Here is a 22,829-nt window from a genome sequence, read left to right as displayed (position 1 = left end):
AAGTAGTACATGTTGTGTCGATTCCCTAAGGTCTCGACACAATGAGTGGCTAGGTGCACGCGAAACTAACGCAGACGGGCGTAAATTCTGAAACAGGAGACTGGATGAAAACTATAAAGAAAAGAAGAGAGATGTTAATATACTTAACTTTAATGTAGTCTTGTTCTTGTTGAAATACATCTCTTGCATAGTAGTAAGCAATTAGCAATGATACACATGGCGACTTGCTAGGTAGTAGCGATGGACTAGCTGAAGGCTATTTAATCTGTCTCTCGGCAAATGAGAGGAATACTTGGTAGGTCTAGTCGCAAGCTATGTCGTCCGTACAACTGGGGCGAGGTCAAGTCCGTGTCTTGTGACCTGCCCTGTGGTGGCGCTACGTTTGCGAATACACAGTGGCGACACGCGGGTCCGACATGTACTACAGGACCGCGGCCGATTTAAGTTACCACCTAGCAAGTGTGGTGTCTAGCGGTGACACCACATTCCTCCCCCGCAAATCGGCGAACGGTCGTGAGATAAGGCTTCCGCCCGCCGTGGGGAGGACCCCATGTTGACGTATGCGATGAGGTGGGGAGCCTAACAACAGGCGAGGCTGTGCCACCCGCACCCGGCCATTCGGTCCGAGGGGAGCTAGGAAACGCCTGCAAACCTAGTCCAGGGTGCACGTCAACATGAGGTGTATGCGCACGTAATGAGACAGAAGGGTCGACCTCCATGTGGTCGGGGCACCCGACGGGCGAAGACGACAGCTGGTCCGGAGCGGGCAAGAGGTCCATGGCGGAGGACGGCTGGTCACGGGAAGCAAGCGGCGGCGCGTGACCCAGGGAGGCGCCATGCGGTTGCAGCGAAGCGTCCGCTGCGGGCGGCGCCGGCGGCGGCTGCGGCGGCGCGACGCCATGAGGCAAAATGGAAGGCATCGTCGGTAACACCTGGGGATGAGGCGAGCCAGTAGATGGGTCCCCAGGGCGCTGACCTGACGGCTCCGTCGCTGAAAGCAGACGGGGAGCGGCAGAACCCAGGCGACGACAGAGGCGCAGCTGATTGAGATGCCGACGCACCTCACCAGAGGCCCCCAAAACCAAATACATCGCGCGGCCGAGGCAGCGAAGAATGCGCCCTGCGAGCCAACGCTGTGAACCGCGATAGTTGCGATAATAGACAACGTCGCCAGGAGCAAAAGCAGGAGACTGCCGCTGCACAGGAACCTGATGTGGCGGATGCAGCAAAGACATCAGAGTTCGATGAGATCGACCATGGAGCAATTCAGCCGGCGAGCGACCATCGCGGGGCTGAGAGCGATACGAAGACAAAAAGAGCAACAAAGCGTCCTCCCGAGAATGCGACTCTTTCAATTTCAACATCTGGGACTTGAAAGTCCGGACCAATCGTTCAGCGGCACCGTTTGACTGAGGCGAAAACGGCGCGGATGTCAGATGTTGAATACCATTGGCCTTGCAGAACGACTGAAATTCTGCGGACATGAATTGTGGGCCATTGTCGGAAACAATAGTCTGCGGAAGACCTTCAATGCAAAAGATAGCAGACAAGGCTTGGATGGTGGCAGAAGACGTCGTGGAAGACATCCGGACAACAAAAGGAAAATTACTGAAAGCATCGACCACAACCAACCATCGAGCATTCCAGAATGGACCAGCAAAATCGATGTGCAAGCGTTGCCAAGGGGAAGTGGCTTTCGGCCATGCAAAGAATTTCCGCGGCGGTGCGGATTGTTGTTCGGCACACGCCACACAAGAGGAGCACATATTCGTAATCGCAGCATCGATTCCGAACCAAGTACAGTGCTGACGAGCAAGCTGTTTCGTTCGCACTATACCCCAATGTCCTTGGTGAAGAAGCTTTAAGACAGAGGACTGTAACGAACGTGGGACCACGACTCGGGATTGATCATTATCGGAACGCAACAACAAAACACCACGTCGGACAAAAAGTCTCTCCTTGTGAGCAAAAAAAACGGCGAACCAAAGGATCCTCGATCCGTGACTTTGACAAGGGCCATTGCGTAGCAACAAAACGCAAAACGGGAGCAAGGACAGGGTCAGCAGCTGTGGCTGTAGCTACACGACTAAAATCAATCGGAAACGATGCGACCACGTCATCGGCTTCCGAATCAATGAACATGCAAGCAAGTTCGGAAGAATCGAATGCTTTATCCTCAGCAACAGGCAAACGGGACAACGCATCAGCGTTTCCGTGCTTAGCAGTGGACCGATACAAGATATCGTAGCGGTACTGCGAGAGAAAAAGTGACCAGCGAATGAATTTCTGCGCTGTACGTGGAGGTACAGGCTTGTTCGGATGAAAAAGCGATGTCAAAGGTTTGTGGTCGGTGATGATTGTAAAGTGACGACCATACAAGAAGTCATGAAACTTGGTAACACCAAACACAAGAGCCAAAGCTTCCTTCTCTATTTGTGAATAATTTCTTTGCGCAGATGAGAGCAATTTGGACGCAAAGGCAATAGGGCGATCATGCGAGCCATCCTTGTGCGCAAGCACAGCACCGATCCCGAAATCCGAGGCATCTACCATCAACAAAAGGGGTTTTCGGGGATCGAATGGCGTAAGGCAAGTATTTGAAAGTAACGCCGATTTCAACTGGCGAAAGGCGCGTTCGCATTCCGTCGTCCAGACGAACGGAACACCTTTACGGCGTAAGCGATGAAGCGGAGCTGAAATGGAAGAAGCATTGCGCACAAACTTTGAATAATAATTTACCTTACCCAGCACACTCTGTAGCTGTTTTAAGTTCTGCGGTGACGGCAAGTCCTGAATGGCACGAAGGTGCTCTGGACTCGGATGTATACCTTGGGCGTTAAGGACATGGCCCAGGTACGGGAAGTCCCGAGCAAAAAACACACATTTGTCCTTCCTCAAGCGAAGACCATTCTGACGCAAGACCTGAAATAAGGTCCGGAGATTCTGCAAATGTTCGGCTTCTGTCTTTCCTGAGATCACAATATCGTCCAGATAGTTCGCAGCAGTAGGGACCGACGCACAAATAGTTTGTAAATATTGCTGAAATAAAGCAGGGGCGGATGCACACCCGAATGGCAGTCTTTTGAAGCGATACAAGCCAAGATGCGTGTTAACCACTAAGACGCGCTGGGATTCTTCGTCCACAGGTATTTGCAAGTACGCATCTGCTAGGTCCAATTTTGAAAAATATTTTCCCGGGCACAGTTTGTCAAAAAGATCTTCCGGGCGGGGCAAAGGAAAAGTAGCAGTCACAAGTTGCGGATTCACAGTTGCCTTGAAGTCCACACAAAGTCTCAGTTTTCCGGAAGGTTTTGGCAAAATGACTAAGGGTGAGGCCCAGAGAGAAGCCTGCACACGTTCAATGACACCTTGAGATTCTAATTCGGCTAATGTTCTTGCGACCTCATCACGCAATGCGTGGGGAACATTGCGCGCTCTGAAAAATTTTGGGTGCGCGTTATCTTTCAGTTCCAAATGCGCTTCATAGTTCTTAGCGCAACCAAGGCCCGGTGCAAAAATGTCTGCAAATTCTTCACAAAGACTAGAAACACTGGCGGAAGGCACAGTCTGATTCACTGATAGGACCTGATTTACAATAGACATATTAAACAATTGAAACAAATCTAAACCAAACAAGTTCACGGCACTAGAGGAACGAAGAACATAAAATGACACAAGTTTTGTCTGTCCCTTGTATGTTGCAATAAGGCTGCACTGTCCTAACACAGGTATATGCTGTCCTGAGTAACTAGTTAACGTAACATTTGCGGCACGCAATGGCGGTTTGCCCAGTTGTTTGTACGTGTCGTGATTGAGCAATGAAACAGCAGCTCCGGTATCGAGCTGGAATGGTATCACTTTTCCTGCAAAGTCTAAGTCCACAAAAAGTTTATTGTCTTGTTGACGACAAGAGCGACTGTCTCGTGCAATTTGAACTGAGACAGGTACAGAAGCACTTGCGACTTTACGGGATTTCCGGCGACGTCGACGCACACTTTGGGTGGGACGAACACAGTCACTGTTAGCTAAAGTGTCACTGGACGGGTGGGAATGAACCACATGAATGTCCATGGGCGAAGGTCCACGAGCCTGATTGTCCTGGGTTCGATTCCGGCGCGAAGCAAAGGGCCTGGAATTTGTGTGATTGTCTGATCTGAACTTTTTCTGGCAAACACTTTGTACATGTCCTTTCTTGTGACAGTAAAAGCAAATAGCTTGGCGTGACGGGCAATTTTCACGCGAATGTCTAGTGGCACACCGCGGGCAAGATTTCACTGCATTTGCTTGCTTACGCGGCGCACGTGGTTGCAAGCGAGGCGGCCGCAGCGAAGTCGGGCGCGAGGGCCGCTTAGCGTCCCGTGCAGCGGGCCCGGCGGGCCGATTAATGTGACACACTGCTGGCGAAGTTTCAAATGATTCCTGAGCAAAGTCAAGTGTGTCTTGCCTGTCCAATATGTCTATCACTTGTTGCAGGGAGGGATTAACTAGCTTCAAAATCTGTTCCCTAATGCGAACATCAGAAACGTTCTGTGCAATTGCATCACGCACCATAGTATCGGAATATGGGAGGCCACATTCACAGGCAAACGCGCAGTCTCTAGTAAGTCCTTGCAAAGTTGCTACCCACTCCCTATTAGTCTGACCGGCGGTACGTTTTGTACGAAAAAACGTATACCGTTTTGCAACAACATTAACTGTTTCTTTGAAATAGGCATCTAAAGCCGACAAAATTTCCTCGTAGGTCAGAGTTGCTACGTCGCGTCGGGGAAACAATTTCACTATCACCCGGTAGGTAGACACACCGACACAAGAAAGCAAAAACGGCTGCCGCTCTTTACCTTGAATTCCATAAGCTGTGAGGTGGAACCGGAACTGATCGGCCCACTCAGTCCAGCTCTCGTTATGGGCCTCAAAGGGCCTAAATGGCGGTGCGACAGCGTTGTGTGGCTGCGGTAGCGATGAAGCGGCTGCCGCCGCATCGGTTTGCAGCGCACGTTGACCCTGGACGAGCTGTCCAAGGGCGTCCAATAACGCCTGCGTCTGCTGATTCTGCAAGCGAAAAAATTCGGACAGTACATCTGGAGAATGCGGCGAAGCCATGACACAAGCAAATTAGAGCAAGTATAACACAAAGACTGCAACGTGGGCGCGGCATCACTCCTCGGCGCCAAAATATTGTTGTGTCGATTCCCTAAGGTCTCGACACAATGAGTGGCTAGGTGCACGCGAAACTAACGCAGACGGGCGTAAATTCTGAAACAGGAGACTGGATGAAAACTATAAAGAAAAGAAGAGAGATGTTAATATACTTAACTTTAATGTAGTCTTGTTCTTGTTGAAATACATCTCTTGCATAGTAGTAAGCAATTAGCAATGATACACATGGCGACTTGCTAGGTAGTAGCGATGGACTAGCTGAAGGCTATTTAATCTGTCTCTCGGCAAATGAGAGGAATACTTGGTAGGTCTAGTCGCAAGCTATGTCGTCCGTACAACTGGGGCGAGGTCAAGTCCGTGTCTTGTGACCTGCCCTGTGGTGGCGCTACGTTTGCGAATACACAGTGGCGACACGCGGGTCCGACATGTACTACAGGACCGCGGCCGATTTAAGTTACCACCTAGCAAGTGTGGTGTCTAGCGGTGACACCACAGTACACAAAGATAATATATGGAGATTGAGTGCTTTTCATGTGCAATTAGAGTCTTGAACCAGTGGTGCCAGCTTCATAAACAGGGATGTGATCTCATCATAAAGAGCAGCACTTTTGTTGGTAGCTTCTGGCATTACCACCACCGACAGCATTTTGATATCAGTTCTTATTAGTTTGATTCTGTTATTCCTTACTTTGTAGGATATCAGGTACAGTACACTGTGGTACATTCAGTTTAATGTATTAATTGTTTTTAGGTTTATAGTAGGCTGTTTTCTCCAGTTTTAAGAAAAACAGAGTTATAAATATTCTCTCTCTCTCTCTCTCTCTCTCTCTCTCTCTCTGTGTGTGTGTGTGTGTGTGTGTGTGTGTGTGTGTGTGTGTGTACATCTACATACTCCTGATTAGTCAATAGAATGGTAATTACCTAATAGTGAAAACTCCACTTCACACCTATTGTGCAATGATGTACAATGAATGTATTCATGATTATCTTTTTGATGGTATTTGCTTTCTTTATATTGTTGTATGACTGAAGCAGCTGTCATATGTCAGGTTACAGATAGTGCTGGAGATCATGCGCGATGTAGTGTTTTCCTGCCCTCAGGCAGATGTTGTAGCTGCCATTATTGCTTTACTTGCAAACACATCACAGCATATCTTCTTGATGGACAAACTATGCCATGGCAGTTGTAAGTAAAAACAGTTGAAGTGATTTCTTAAAATATTATTATGAAAATCATGATTGCAAACATTCAGATTATGTTTCACAATGTTGCTGTTACAATACTTATAGAACCTAAAGGAAATAAATAACATTGTTTGAAGTTAACAAGTTTTTATATTCTCATCAGTTTTTTTTATATTTAGATGCAAGGGAACTGTTAAAGGAAAAAAATACACAAGCCTTTGGAGAAAGTTAAATTATTGTTGTTGTTGTTGTTGTTGTTGTGGTCTACAGTCTGGTCTACAGACTGGTTTGATGCAGCTCTCCATGCTACTCTATCCTGTGCAAGCTGCTTCATCTCCCAGTACCTACTGCAACCTACATCCTTCTGAATCTGCTTTAAATAACAAACCTTATTTCTTGTTTTCATCTCCCTTAAGTCAAAACCCTCATCCAATATTGGGAGATGGGCAACGGCATGCCTGTAGGAGCGAGGTACAATGGGGACTGTGTGTGCCAGGGACTGCTGTGAAGACATATGCATTAGAAACCTGGGTTATGAAAGGAAGAGAGAAAAGCAAAGTACAAGCTAGTGAGATGAAATTCTTGAGAAACAGTATTGAAGTGACAAAGATAGGCAGGTTAAGAAATGAGAGGATCAGAGAGTTAATGAAGGTGGAACCATAACAGGAGGAGATAGAGAAATCAAAGCTGAGATGGTATGGACACATTAAGGGAATGGAGGCGAAGAGGATACCCAGGAGGATACACGAGATGTAACTGGAAGGAAAGAGACCAAGAGGAAGACAGAGAGACAGATGGCTGAAAGGAGTAGAGGAATGTGTCCAGAAGAAAGAAGAAGACTGGACCAAGGTGAAGACGGAAAGATGGTGGCAAGACAGAAGAGAAGGGAGAGGCCTATGTTCCATACAGACCCAGCTAGAGGCTGTAAACTGTACAAGATGATGATGATGATGATTTCTTGTTTTGGTAATGCACACACACACACACACACACACTGCCCACTCCCCCAAAATACACTAGCATTAGCAGTACACATTCATAAATTCTTCTGAGTAGTAGAAATAGTTGGCTGAATACCTCACTCCTTTTTGTGCCACACTAAGTTTGAGCGATGAAGAAAATCATGATTGCAAACATTCAGATTATGTTTCACAATGTTGCTGTTACAATACTTATAGAACCTAAAGGAAATAAATAACATTGTTTGAAGTTAACAAGTTTTTATATTCTCATCATGCCGACGGGAGGGGCATTAATCCATCATCTGCCAGGTGAACAGCTCCTGGACACCTGTGCTGGGGGATGGAGACAAGCTGGCTCCATCATTTCTCATTTTATTGTTCACTGCAAATTTCATTAGAGAGTACGTGTGCTGTGGGAGTATCAGTATGCTCTTGAAACAACTGTCTGCAAGAGATTCTAAAGTTCACACCAGATATTTTCCTTATTAACACACTTCTTTGCAACAAACAATTTTTCCCACAATGATGAGTTACCCCAGAATATGATGCCATGAGTCATTCATTAATGACTGAGATATTAAGAAATTTTGTAACGTTTGACTTACTGTTTAGGTTCTTATTAACATAAACACCTAAGAATTTAGAATATTTTGTTTCAGTTATTGACTTCACCTCATGCATTATTTCTAATGGTGTCAGTTTGAAAATACTTGTTAAAAGAATCCTGACTGCAATTTACTTTGCAAGAATTGTTAAACACAAGTGGAGTGACCTTATATTACAGTACCACAGAATATAATAGGTTTCCAGAAATTTGGGTGTAACAGATGGTATCTCCCACTGCAGTAACATTCATAAATTGACATGAAGTATCATTTATGATTAATGACCAATTGACATTATGTTGGGGAATGAGAAAACAGTAACAACATTAGGGAGTAGTATGGTATGCAATAACAATAGTTATGATTTTGACATTTCACAGTTATCATAATAGTAATTCATTATGACATCCACTGCTGAATAAAATAATACTCCGAACTTTTGCTTCCATTAGAGTCTTATATGCATGCATCCTTGTTGACACAGCAAGGTTTCTGATGCCACCTGTCCATTTTCCATTAAACTCATTATCTGGATCTTTTCGTGTCTCACAGAACCCAGCATTCGTACTGTTTCCAACTCCCAATGTACATAGTGTGCTTTTGGTACTTGTACCACATGGTCTCATGTACAGTCTTGTTACACCATATGACTGACAATTTTTGTCTTGATGTAGGAGATCTGCAGTGTTTCAGCATGATACTGGTTTATTCTCCATTTACAAGTTCTCTGACTCTGCTCCCTTGTAGGCCTCGTTACTATATAGCAGTAATCAATTTGCAGACAAACTCCTTCTGTCTGGCAGGGAAGCACCTGAAGAAGGTTGACAAGAAATTCAATGCTCAGGAGGGCGTACTGGATATTGTGCACTCTTTCTGGAATGGCAGAATACTTTTGTTTCACATGCCTGTGGTAGAGTAGATTCCCAGTGTTGACACCTGCATGAATGTGTAGGGGATGAGATTGAACTTCTTATTCAGCAACCTTGTAATGTGCCATTTGTCTATATGGAAAATGGATTCTCATGTAACAACTATTATTTTGGCTTTTCCTGTCTTAATCATACTACAAATGAAGGTAGTTTGCCACCAGCTATATTTCCCTTTATAGGTAAAGCATCAGTGATGATTCCTCAGCCATTACACTGATCATCCAGAACATTATGACCATTGATCTGCTATTGATACAACCCATCCAGGCAGTAGCAGCATCACCTGGCAAGGAATAACTGCTAGGCATACGTATGCACAGTGCATGTAGTATCAGTGAGCATGCTGTCCGTGTGTAGAATGGGGAAGGCACATGATCCATCTGAATTTGACCGAAGGCAGATTTTGATGGCTTGGAGGCATGGCACGAACATTTCAGAAACTGCATGACATGTCGGGTGTTCAAGGGGTGCTATGGTGAGTGTGTCAGACTTTAATGCTGGACAGAGTACAAGTGTGTCTGAACACACAAAGCCCATAACACTCCTAACGACAGGCCTCTGCAGCCAATGACCTATGCATGTGCCAGGGTTAACACAATGACACTGACAACTAAAACTGAAATGGGCTCTTAACCATTGGCACTGGACTTTGGTGCAGTAGCAGAGCTTAGCATTGTTTGGTGTACTCCAATACCTTCATCATGCCGACGGGAGGGGCATTAATCCATCATCTGCCAGGTGAACAGCTCCTGGACACCTGTGCTGGGGGATGGAGACAAGCTGGCTCCATTATGCTCTGGGGAACATTCATATGGGCTTCCATGGGTCCAATGGAGCTCATGCAAGACACAGGATGGCCGAGGAGTATCATACAGTGGTTGTAGACCACGTACATGCCTTCTTGACAATAATGTTTCGTGACGTCAGTGGCATTTTTAAACAACATAATGCGCCATGTCACAAGGCCACGAGTGTGCTGGAGTGGTTCGGGAGAGACAGTGGCAATTTCCAATTCATGTGCTGGTCCCCCAACTCGCCAGATCTAAACCCAATTGAACACATTTGGGGTGTGATTGAACAAACATGGTGTCAGAGCTCGTCGCCCCCCGCCCACAATTTATGCATATTTGTAACTTGCATGTGCAGATGTGATGTCAGCTCCTTCCAGTGACCTTACAGGACCTCATTGCTTCCATGTCTCAATGCATGACCATGTTATCTGTGTCAAAGGTGGACATACTGGCTGTTAAGTAGGTGGTTATAATCAACTGGCTCATCAGTACACATGAGCATGCGCACACACACATACAGCAGGGATTCATTGTTAGCAAACTCTTGAAAAGTGCTTAGCCATTTACCTCAAAATTTTATCTGGATACTTCCCGCTAACACCAACCTATCAGAACTCCGGAAATGGGAACTTTCCCTTCAATATATCCTCTCTTCCTGTTACCCACCAGGCCTCAACCTCCGCTAATTTCAAGTTGCCGCCACTCATACCTCACCTGTCATTCAACAACATCTTTGCCTCTGTACTTCCTCCCCGACTGACATCTCTGCCCAAACTCTTTGCCTTTACATATGTCTGCTTGTGTGTGTGTGTGTGTGTGTGTGTGTGTGTGTGTGTGTGTGTGTGTGTGCGCGCGCGAGTGTATACCTGTCCCTTTTTCCCCCTAAGGTAAGTCTTTCTGCTCCCGGGATTGGAATGACTCCTTACCCTCTCCCTTAAAACCCACATCCTTTCGACTTTCCCTCTCCTTCCCTCTTTCCTGATGAAACAACCGTGGGTTGTTAGTGTCTCTATCAACATACCAAATCTTTCGTTTGATAAGTTACATCATCTTTGTTTTTAGATATATTTTTCCCACGTGGAATGTTTCCCTCTATTACAAAAAGGTACGGCCAGACTTTCAGGAAACATTCCTCACACACATAGAAAGAAAATATGTTATGTGGACATGTGTCCGGAAACGCTTACTTTCCATGTTAGAGCTCATTTTATTACTTCTCTTCAAATCACATTAATCATGGAATGGAAACACACAGCAACAGAACATACCAGCGTGACTTCAAACAATTTGTTACAGGAAATGTTCAAAATGTCCTCCGTTAGCGAGGATACATGCATCCACCCTCCGTCGCGCTGATGCTGCCCTGGGGAATGGCGTATTGTATCACAGCCGTCCACAATACGAGCACGAAGAGTCTCTACATTTGGTACCGGGATTGCGTAAACAAGAGCTTTCAAATGCCCCCATAAATGAAAGTCAAGAGGGTTGAGGTCAGGAGAGCGTGGAGGCCATGGAATTGGTCCGCCTCTACCAATCCATCGGTCACCAAATCTGTTGTTGAGAAGCGTACGAACACTTCGACTGAAATGTGCAGGAGCTACATCGTGCATGAACCACATGTTGTGTCGTACTTGTAAAGGCACATGTTCTAGCAGCACAGGTCGAGTATCCCGTATGAAATCATGATAACATGCTCCATTGAGCATAGGTGGAAGAACATGGGGCCCAATCAAGACATCACCAACAATGCCTGCCCAAACGTTCACAGAAAATCTGTGTTGATGACGTGATTGCACAATTGCGAGCGGATTCTCGTCAGCCCACACATGTTGATTGTGAAAATTTACAATTTGATCACGTTGGAATGAAGCCTCGTCCGTAAAGAGAACATTTGCCCTGAAATGAGGATTGACACATTGTTGGATGAACCATTCGCAGAAGTGTACCCGTGGAGGCCAATCAGCTGCTGATAGTGCCTGCACACACTGTACATGGTACGGAAACAACTGGTTCTCTCATAGCACACTCCATACAGTGACGTGATCAAAGTTACTTTGTACAGCAGCAACTTCTCTGGCGCTGACATTAGGGTTATCGTCAACTGCACGAAGAATTGCCTCGTGCATTGCAGGTGTGCTCGTCATTTTAGGTCTTCCCCAGTCGCGAGTCATAGGCTGGAATGTTCCGTGCTCCCGAAGACGCCGATCAATTGCTTCGAACATCTTCCTGTCGGGACACCTTCGTTCTGGAAATCTGTCTCGATACAAACGTACCGCACCACGGCTATTGCCCCGTGCTAATCCATACATCAAATGGGCATCTGCCAACTCCGCATTTGTAAACATTGCACTGGCTGCAAACCCACGTTCGTGATGAACACTAACCTGTTGATGCTACATACTGATGTGCTTGATGCTAGTACTGTAGAGCAATGAGTCGCATGTCAACACAAGCACCGAAGTCAACATTACCTTCCTTCAATTGGGCCAACTGGCGTTGAGTCGAGGAAGTACAGTACATACTGATGAAACTAAAATGTGCTCTAACATGGAAATTAAGCATTTCCGGACACATGTCCACATAACATCTTTTCTTTATTTGTGTGTGAGGAATGTTTCCTGAAATTTTGGCTGTACCTTTTTGTAACAGCCTGTATATATAACAGAGGGAAACATTCCATGTGGGAAAAATATATATAAAAAACAAAGATGCTGTGATTTACCAAACGAGAAAGTGCTGGTAGATAGACACAATAAAAAACACACACATACAAATTTCAAGCTTTCGCAACCCAAGGTTGCTTCATCAGGAAAGAGGGAAGGAGAGGGAAAGACGAAAGGGTGTGGGTTTTAAGGGAGAGGGTAAGGAGTAATTCCAATCCCGGGAGCGGAAAGACTTACTTTAGGGGGAAAAAAGGACAGATATACACAGGTGTCTGTATATGTGTGGATGGATATGTGTGTGTGCGAGTGTATACCTGTCCTTTTTTCCCCCCTAAGGTAAATCTTTCCGCTCCCGGGATTGGAATGACTCCTTACCCTCTCCCTTAAAACCCACATCCTTTTGTCTTTCCCTCTCTTTCCCTCTTTGCTGATGAAACAACCTTGGGTTGCGAAAGCTTGAAAATTGTGTGTGTGTGTATTTGTGTGTTTTTATTGTGTCTATCTACCAGCGCTTTCTTGTTTGGTAAGTCACAGCATCTTTGTTTTATAGGTTTTTGTTAAAACCAACTATGAGAGAGAAAATGTTCTGCTCTTTTGTGAAAATATATTGTTTCGTTAACATTTTCACAGTTAGTTTTAACTATGATAGCTGGGTGTTGGAACCATTAAATAATTTTTTTCTCTCAAATATAGTCTACCCCTTTATACATAAATTTTATATAATAATTTTGTACACAACACTGTGCTGTTTTATTTTCTTCCATGCTTTTTGTTTTAACAGAAACTAGGAAAGTAGCTTTTATGGCGTATTGTGCATACGGTTAGAATACTGCTATGAAATCTGAATGGTCCAAAATGTTGTAATCCCACCTGTTCACATGTAAAAACTATGCAAAGTATTGTCATTGAAGCTAATATCCTCACAGATCCACCAGCTGGAGATGTCTCTCTCTCTCTCATGTCCAGTATATCAATGATACTATCCATTTTCCCATTTGTTTTAAGTGACTTTATCTCCCAATCAAGTCTTAGTTTGAAATACCAATAAACAAGCGTCAAGGTCAGAGAGAGTGTGGAAGAGGAGATTTTTTTTTTTTTTTTTTTTTTGGGGGGGGGGGGTACTTAGAGAGTGTAAAGGATGAGAGGATGAGATGGACAGAGAGAAAGGGAGGATTTGGGGGGGGGGGGGGAGGTATATCGACAGAGAGAAGGGACAGGAGGACGTGGTGATGGAAAAAGACAAGGGGGAGGGGACAGGGATAGAGAGAGGGGATAGTAAGAGATTAGGCCTATATCCAATTTGCATACATATTTAGTTTTGGTTAAGATGTAATATGTATATGTTTCTTATATCAATTACAACTCATTTTTACGACTTTGGTGATAGTTGATTTATCATTTGTCTAAAATTAATAACAACATACTAGAGATGGACAGGTTATTGTGTGTTGACATTCAAAGTAAAAACTCGTCGAGTAATTTTCTTACTCCAGCACACAGTATTTATATACATTCGTGTTTAATGTATTTCATTAGCTAAAAGGTTACATTTTTAATTTCTGGTTATGTCAATACTCCAAAATCAATTTGAAATGCTCATACTGGCTGTTTTCTTTCCATGCAGTAACCAACACATTAGTTGACCGTCAAGTGAATGAAGTCGTATATTTCTCAAGAGGTAAGATTTACGCATTCGTTATGTACACTAAGTGAAGTGAGAATCAAGATTTAGTTTTCCATATTTTTCCACAGCACCAAAAAAGTAATTTGTGTAATATATCCATCACAATTAGATTTATAAAAAAGATTGTGAACTGTAATCTGTCACAAAATATAGTCAAACAATACAGATTTAGTGTACAAAAAAATTCGCTGTTACTGTTGTGGAGTCAAGTTAAATGCTGCAGCTGTTAATTGCAGATCTCACCATTGATGTTGTAAGGCAGGCTTGAAACATCATCTGATCACTTCTACATTGTTAAAATTATATAAATGAAAACAAGAATGATTTTCAACTAAGTGACCATGATCAATTCCTGACACTGTTTTGGAACAATTTCATTTTTCCAAAGAGTGTTTGATGCAACTCTACATGCTAGTCACTAGTGTAGAAGTAGCTTGATTTCTGCATAAGTACTGAAACCTGAATCCACTTTAACATGAATGTTTTTATTGATAGTACGCTTTTATCAGTCACAGTATTTTATTTTCCTGTTTTAGTAGAATATTTTTCAAAGTGAAGCACTAATTAGTCATTTTTTAGGCATTACATCTGTTTCAGTTAATCACTTAGCAGTAAATGAATTGAATGACAGTTATGCAAGTGTTATTAAAAATTGTGAGATGATATAAAAAATATATTATTACTACTACTTCTCCTACTACTAATACTACTACTGCTATTGTTTTTTATTATATTAATTTGGCTACAAAATGTTTGTTTTCTGCATTGATGAAAACTTCCATATTTTCACTTACACTTTGAATAATGTCACAAATTTGTGACTGTACTATATTGTTTGAATGGCTAATTTTAACTTGAAGATTCACTTTAATAATAAAGTAAAGGTTATAGTGTTGTCATTTACATAACAGATGAAATAAAATAAAATTATTCAGCGTAGTGGCAGTGAAAAATTATTTTTGCCTTCTTACATATGCTGCACATGATTTAAGATGCTTATTAATGGACTCCATGTAGGTGTATCAACAATGTAGGAAAAGATAGATTGCTAGTTACTCTAACGAAGGCACTTTAAGTTGCACACAGGAACAATTGAAAGACACGTACACAAAGCTTCCTGCCACAGCCTTCATCAGCAGAAGAGAAGCACACACCATTCATACACACAAGCAAGCACACATGGCCGCCAACTCTGTCAGCTCAGACCAGAATGAGATTTGGCCCTGAGCTGCTGAAGTTAGCAGTCATGTGTGGATGAGGTGTGCTTGCTTGTGTGTATGAATGATGTGTGTTTCTCTTCTGCTGATGAAGGCTGTGGCTGAAAGCTTTGTGCAAGTATCTTAATTGTTCTTGTCTGCAACTTAACATCTCTTCTTTATGGTAACTAGCAATCTGTCTTTTCCTACATTATTGTTATTATTAGGTACTGTATTATTTTACTGAAATTATGCATCACAGTTTTGTTACTTCTGTTGATAAATATATACTTTATATGTTTGAGTATCTTAAGAAGCATGTTTGTTTTTTCCAGCCCATTCAGAAAACATCTCATTAAAATTAGCTACTACAGAAACAACAAAACAAAACACCTCCTTGCTAACAGTTGCAACAAAGTTGACAGATAAGACTTTCAGCAAAGTCTTTCTAACTCTTATTAAAGTTATATTCAGTATCAGCCAATTGTTGTTTTACACAAAAGGTCTTCTGGAAATTGCCAATCTGATTTTACATATCCTCTTTACTTTTGCCATTAACAACTTACAAATAAATCTAGATATAACAATGGGCACCATCTAGAAGAAACCTTCCAAACCACCCAGACTCCCAAACAGCTCACCTGCTTCAAATTCATTGATGAGATATTCGTTATGTGGATCAAGGGTGAAGATGCTCTATCCACGTTCCTCCAGAACCTCAACATCTTCTCCCCGATTCACTTCACCTGGTCCACCGCGGCCCAATAAGCCACCTGTCTTGATATTGACCTCCACCTCAGGGATGGCTACATCAGTACCACCATCCACATGAAACCTACCAACCACCAACAATACCTTGATTTTGACAGCTGCCACTCATTCTACACGAAGAAGTCCCTTCCATACAGCCTAGCCACCCATGGCTGTCGCATTTGTAGTAGTGAGCAGTCCCTCTCAAAATATTCCAAGGGTCTCATTAAGACATGCACAGACAAAAATTACCCTAGAAACTTTATCCAGAAACAGATCTCCCATGCCTTGACTCACCAGTCACCCACCATCTTCCACATACCCACTGTCCGGCCACAAAGGAGCTTTCAGTAGTATCCAGGAATGGAGCAGCTGAATGACATTCTCTCCCAGGGATCTGACTACCTCTTATTGTGCCCTGAAATGAGAAATGTCCTCCCCACTATCCTTTCCACCCCTTCCACAGTGGTATTCTGCCTCCAATGCAACCTACACAATAGCGTTATCTGTCCCTACTCCATCCATTCTCACAACCCCTTGCCTCATGGCTCAAATCCCCATAAGACCTACATGCAAGACCTGTCCCATATGCAAGACCTGTCCCATACATCCTCCCATGACCATCTATTCCAATTGTGTCATAGGCATTACGTATCCCATCAAAGGCAGGGTCACCCCTGAAAGCATGCCTGCATGCTGAAAATTCCACCCAACTTGACATGCTTCACTTTAATGACTGCTTAGCAGCCTGTGCCAACTGGATTCCTCGCCCCCAATACCAGATATTCAGAACTGCATAGTTGGAACCTGTCCCTACAACATATCCTGCATTCGTGTAACCCACTGGCCTCAACCTTCACTTAGTCCCTGACCTCCACCTATCTGTCCATTCCCTGCTCCCACTGCAGAACTTCAGGTGCATTCTATCCTGCCAACACACCTGCATAGTTTTCACCTTATCCACTTCTCTCTCTGCCCCCTCCTCTCGTCCCCTCAGCTCAGTCTCCCAGTGCTGGACCTAGGAACCCAATCCTGTCCCCACCATGTCCCCTCTAGTCTCCAGGCAGCATTAATGTCTCTTTCCCCCCCAACCCCACCACACCTCCACCCCTAACTTTGCTATCCCTCCCTATCTCCATCCCACACCTCTTCCATATCCCCACTATCCATCCCAGCTAGATTGCTGCTCACATCAGACACAGTCTAGCCTTAGTGCCCTAAGAAGACAGTGGCCATGTGTGTGTGTATGTGTGCGAGTTTGTGACTTCTGCAGAAGCTGAAATATTTCTAATACCCTTTTCATTGTGCCTGTCTGTGACTCAGCATCTTTATGTATTATTGTTATTCCATCCTGGATTTCTATTGTCTGATTTTATTTCTGGCATTTTCAGTTATTTTGGTTCCCAAATAGCAAAACTTTTCTATTGATTTAGTGCCCATTTGCTAATATTGTTCTCTCGCCATCATTGTATTTAATTTGACTGCATTCCATTACCCCTGTTTTACTCTTCTTGATGTTCATCTTATAACCACTTCTCAATATGCTATTCATTCCGGAGTGATCCTCCCTGAGATCAGCCACTACCAACCATTCCATTCTTCTGTAGATAATTTGTAACTAGTTTCATTTTAAGAAAACTTTTTGTCCCAACAGAAAAAGGAATGAAAGAAAGTTAGCTAGGGATTGTAGCTAATGGCTGTTCATTATTGGAAACTTAAAGTTTTGAATGCTAACTGTAGCTAGGTTTTTTTCCTACTCCTTTTGAGCAGTAGGATTACTCAGTTTCCAGTATTACTGTGTTCACCGTAGTCGAATGTTTGAGGTACAATGATATCATCATCTTTCAGATCATCCAGGATTAAAGGGAAAATAAATACTTTTATCTGTTCACTTTGGAAAACATGTAAAATGAACTAATTCTCCCCAATTGTACCATGTGCACAAGATTACCTTTCATGCTTTTGGTAACAGTTTCAGCTGACTGCTAAGATAATGTCCGTTGTTCCTTTTTATGTTCTTAATTGCAATAATACTACCATGTTTCATCATATGGTACAAGTTTCTATAAAATACTTGTCTTCTTGTATGAGATACACATTAGTACTTTTCATATCTGCATATCGCAATAAAAAATTTTATGCGTTAAAATAAAGATAAGTCGTTCCCATAAAATTAAATTACTGCAGGTCAACCACAGTACAATTTTTTTCACTGAATCTCGGGCACTCATTACAGAATACTCACTTAGCTAACAAGTTAAATGACAAAGATATTAAAAAAATCTGAGATATAAGGAAACTTCCATCACAGTGTAGGCTCTACAAGATATTTTAGTTTGTAACAGAAATGCTGGATATCTGTTTTCTGTACTGTGGAAGTATTGTAAGAATTTTAGTTCAGAGCTTAGTCATGCTGTCCGTTTCTTTCTCTATATTCATTCATAAGCTTAGTTTAAGTGATCTCTCTGTAATGAGTGTCATTCTAATTGGCCTACATGTTAAACTGATTGTGGAAGTGTGCAACAGACAGATATCGCAGATGAAAGAAAAATATAAAAATTTCATCTCTACAAGTAGCTACTGAAGGAAACCCCTATTTCAAAAGCTACCATTGGTAGTAACCTTTTTTTCGTGAATATATATATCAACATAGAAACGCTTTCATTCGGTAAGTTACAGAATCTTTGTTTTTAGATATATTTTCCCCACGTGGAATGTTTCCCTCTATTTTATATATAAAAACAAAGATGATGTGACTTACCAAATGAAAGTGCTGGCAGGTCGACAGACACACAAACAAACACAAACATACACACAAAATTCAAGCTTTCGCAACAAACTGTTGCCTCATCAGGAAAGAGGGAAGGAGAGGGAAAGACGAAAGGATGTGGGTTTTAAGGGAGAGGGTAAGGAGTCATTCCAATCCCGGGAGCGGAAAGACTTACCTTAGGGGGAAAAAAGGACGGGTATACACTCGCACACACACACATATCCATCCACACATATATATTTTCCATGTGGGAAAAATATATCTAAAAACAAAGATGATGTGACTTACCAAACGAAAGCACTGGCAGGTTGATAGAGACACAAACAAAGACAAACATACACACAAAATTCAAGCTTTCGCAACCAAGTTGCTTCATCAGGAAAGAGGGAAGGAGAGGGAAAGACGAAAGGATGTGGGTTTTAAGGGAGAGGGTAAGGAGTCATTCCAATCCCGGAAGCGGAAAGACTTACCTTAGGGGGAAAAAAGGACAGCTATACACTCGCACTCACACACATATCCATCTGCATATACACAGACATTTGTAAAGGCAAAGAGTTTGGGCAGAGATGTCAGTAGAGGTGGAAGTACAAAGGCAAAGATGTTGTTGAATGACAGGTGAGGTATGAGCGGCAGCAACTTGAAATTAGCGGAGGTTGAGGCCTGGCGGGTAACGAGAAGAGAGGATATACTGAAGGGCAAGTTCCCATCTCCGGAGTTCTGACAAGTTGATGTTAGTGGGAAGTATCCAGATAACCCGGACGGTGTAACACTGTGCCAAGATGTGCTGGCCGTGCACTGAGGCATGTTTAGCCACAGGATGATCCTCATTACCAACAAATACTGTCTGTCTGTGTCCATTCATGTGAATGGACAGTTTGTTGCTGGTCATTCCCACATAGAAAGCTTCACAGTGAAGGCAGGTCAGTTGGTAATTCACGTGGGTGCTTTCACACGTGGCTCTGCCTTTGATCGCGTACACTTTCTGGGTTACAGGACTGGAGTAGGTGGTGGTGGGAGGGTGCATGGGACAGGTTTTACACCGGGGGTGGTAGGAGCCAGAGGGTAAGGAAGGTGGTTTGGGGATTTCATAGGGATGAACTAAGAGGTTACAAAGGTTAGGTGGACGGCGGGAAGACACTCTTGGTGGAGTGGGGAGGATTTCGTGAAGGATGGATCTCATTTCAGGGCAGGATTTGAGGAAGTCGTATCCCTGCTGGAGAGCCACATTCAGAGTCTGATCCAGTCCCGGAAGGTATCCTGTCACAAGTGGGGCACTTTTGGGGTTTTTCTGTGGGAGGTTCTGGGATTGAGGGGATGAGGAAGTGGCTCTGGTTATTTGTTTCTGTACCAGGTCGGGAGGGTAGTTGCGGGATGCGAAAGCTGTTTTCAGGTTGTTGATGTGATGGTTCAGGGATTCTGGACTGGAGCAGATTTGTTTGCCACGAAGACCTAGGCTGTAGGGAAGGGACCGTTTGATGTGGAATGGGTGGCAGCTGTCATAATGGAGGTACTGTTGCTTGTTGGTGGGTTTGACGGACATGTGAAGCTGGCCATTGGACAGGTGGAGGTCAACGTCAAGGAAAGTGGCATGGGATTTGGAGTAGGACCAGGTGAATCTGATGGAACCAAAGGAGTTGAGGTTGGAGAGGAAATTCTGGAGTTCTTCTTCACTGTGAGTCCAGATCATGAAGATGTCATCAATAAATCTATACCAAACTTTGGGTTGGCAGGCTTGGGTGATCAAGAAGGCTTCCTCTAAGCAACCCATAAATAGGTTGGCGTACGAGGGGGCCATCCTGGTACCCATGGCTGTTCCCTTTAATTGTTGGTATGTCTGGCCTTCGAAAGTGAAGAAGTTGTGGGTCAGGATGAAGCTGGCTAAGGTAATGAGGAAAGAGTTTGTAGGTAGGTTGGCAGGTGATCGGCGTGAAAGGAAGTGCTCCATCGCAACGAGGCCCTGGATGTGCAGAATATTTGTGTATAAGGAAGTGGCATCAATGGTTACAAGGATGGTTTCCAGGGGTAACAGATTGTATAAGGTTTCCAGGCATTCGAGAAAGTGGTTGGTGTCTTTCATGAAGGAAGGGAGACAGCATGTAATGGGTTGAAGGTGTTGATCTACGTAGGCAGAGATACGTTCTGTGGGGGCTTGGTAACCAGCTACAATGCGGTGGCCGGGATGATTGGGTTTGTGAATTTTAGGAAGAAGGTAGAAGGTAGGGGTGCGGGTTGTTGGTGGGGTCAGGAGGTTGATAGAGTCAGGTGAAAGGTTTTGTAGGGAGCCTAAGGTTCTGAACATTCCTTGAAGCTCCGCCTGGACATCAGGAATGGGATTCCCTTGGCAAACATTGTATGTAGTGTTGTCTGAAAGCTGACGCAGTCCCTCAGCCACATACTCCCGACGATCAAGTACCACGGTCCTGGAACCCTTGTCCGCCGGAAGAATGACGATGGATCGGTCAGCCTTCAGATCACGGATGGCCTGGGCTTCAGCAGTGGTGATGTTGGGAGTAGGATTAAGATTTTTTAAGAAGGATTGGGATGCAAGGCTGGAAGTCAGAAATTCCTGGGAGGTTTGGAGAGGGTGATTTTGAGGAAGAGGAGAAGGGTCCCAATGTGACAGAGGACGGAACTGTTTCAGGCAGTGTTCAATTTGGATAGTGTCTTGGGGAGTTGGATCATTAGGAGTAGGATTAGGATCATTTTTCTTCATGGCAAAGTGATATTTCCAGCAGAGACTACGAGTGTAGGACAGTAAATCTTTGACGAGGGCTGTTTGGTTGAATCTGGGAGTGGGGCTGAAGGTGAGGCCGTTGGATAGGACAGAGGTTTCGGATTGGGAGAGAGGTTTGGAGGAAAGGTTAACTACTGAATTAGGGTGTTGTGGTTCCAGATTGTGTTGATTGGAATTTTGAAGTTTTGGGAGGAGTGGAGCTGGAAGTGGGAGATGGAGTAGATGGGAGAGACTGGGTCTGTGTGCAATGAGAGGAGGTTGAGGTTTGCTGGAAAGGTTGTGAAGGGTGAGTGAGTTGCCCTTCCGGAGGTGGGAAACCAGGAGATTGGATAGTTTTTTGAGGTGGAGGGTGGCATGCTGTTCTAATTTGCGGTTGGCCTGTAGGAGGATGCCCTGAACAGCCGGTGTGGATGTGGGAGAGGAAAGATTGAGGACTTTCATTAAGGATAGGAGTTGACGGGTGTGTTTATTGGCTGAGTTGATGTGTAGGTGAAGGGTTAGGTGGGTAAGGGCAATGGATTGTTCAGTTTAGAACTGGTATAGGGACTGATGGAAAGAAGGGTTACAGCCAGAGATGGGAACTTTAAGTGTGAGGCCTTTGGGGGTAATGCCAAATGTCAGACAAGCCTGAGAAAATAAAATATGGAAGCGTTACCCCCAGAAACCATCCTTGTAACCATTGATGCCACTTCCTTATACACAAATATTCCGCACATCCAGGGCCTCGCCGCGATGGAGCACTTCCTTTCACGCCGATCACCTGCCACCCTACCTAAAACCTCTTTCCTCATTACCTTAGCCAGCTTCATCCTGACCCGCAACTTCTTCACTTTCGAAGGCCAGACATACCAACAATTAAAGGGAACAGCCATGGGTACCAGGATGGCCCCCTCGTACGCCAACCTATTTATGGGTCGCTTAGAGGAAGCCTTCTTGGTCACCCAGGCCTGCCAACCCAAAGTTTGGTACAGATTTATTGATGACATCTTCATGATCTAGACTCACAGTGAAGAAGAACTCCAGAATTTCCTCTCCAACCTCAACTCCTTTGGTTCCATCAGATTCACCTGGTCCTACTCCAAATCCCATGCCACTTTCCTTGACGTTGACCTCCACCTGTCCAATGGCCAGCTTCACATGTCCGTCAAACCCACCAACAAGCAACAGTACCTCCATTATGACAGCTGCCACCCATTCCACATCAAACGGTCCCTTCCCTACAGCCTAGGTCTTCGTGGCAAACAAATCTGCTCCAGTCCGGAATCCCTGAACCATCACATCAACAACCTGAAAACAGCTTTCGCATCCCGCAACTACCCTCCCGACCTGGTACAGAAACAAATAACCAGAGCCACTTCCTCATCCCCTCAATCCCAGAACCTCCCACAGAAAAACCCCAAAAG

The 22,829-nt window shown here is 44.1% G+C and overlaps 1 protein-coding gene across 2 annotated transcripts in view; it reads left to right on the top strand.

Moving 5' to 3' along the window:
- The window catches only part of LOC126262936 (uncharacterized), a 137,063-nt gene that overhangs the window by 92,879 nt on the left and 21,355 nt on the right, over nucleotides 1-22,829 (top strand). For both annotated transcript variants that reach the window (XM_049959871.1, XM_049959872.1), the window contains exons 14-15: nucleotides 6,207-6,343; nucleotides 13,917-13,970. In XM_049959871.1, coding sequence (XP_049815828.1) covers nucleotides 6,207-6,343; nucleotides 13,917-13,970 — 191 coding nt within the window. The remainder of the gene's footprint in view (nucleotides 1-6,206; nucleotides 6,344-13,916; nucleotides 13,971-22,829) is intronic.

The sequence above is a fragment of the Schistocerca nitens genome, chromosome 6 (genome assembly GCF_023898315.1).
Source record: "Schistocerca nitens isolate TAMUIC-IGC-003100 chromosome 6, iqSchNite1.1, whole genome shotgun sequence".
NCBI lineage: Eukaryota > Metazoa > Arthropoda > Insecta > Orthoptera > Acrididae > Schistocerca > Schistocerca nitens.
This window is presented reverse-complemented; position numbering and strand designations above follow the sequence as displayed.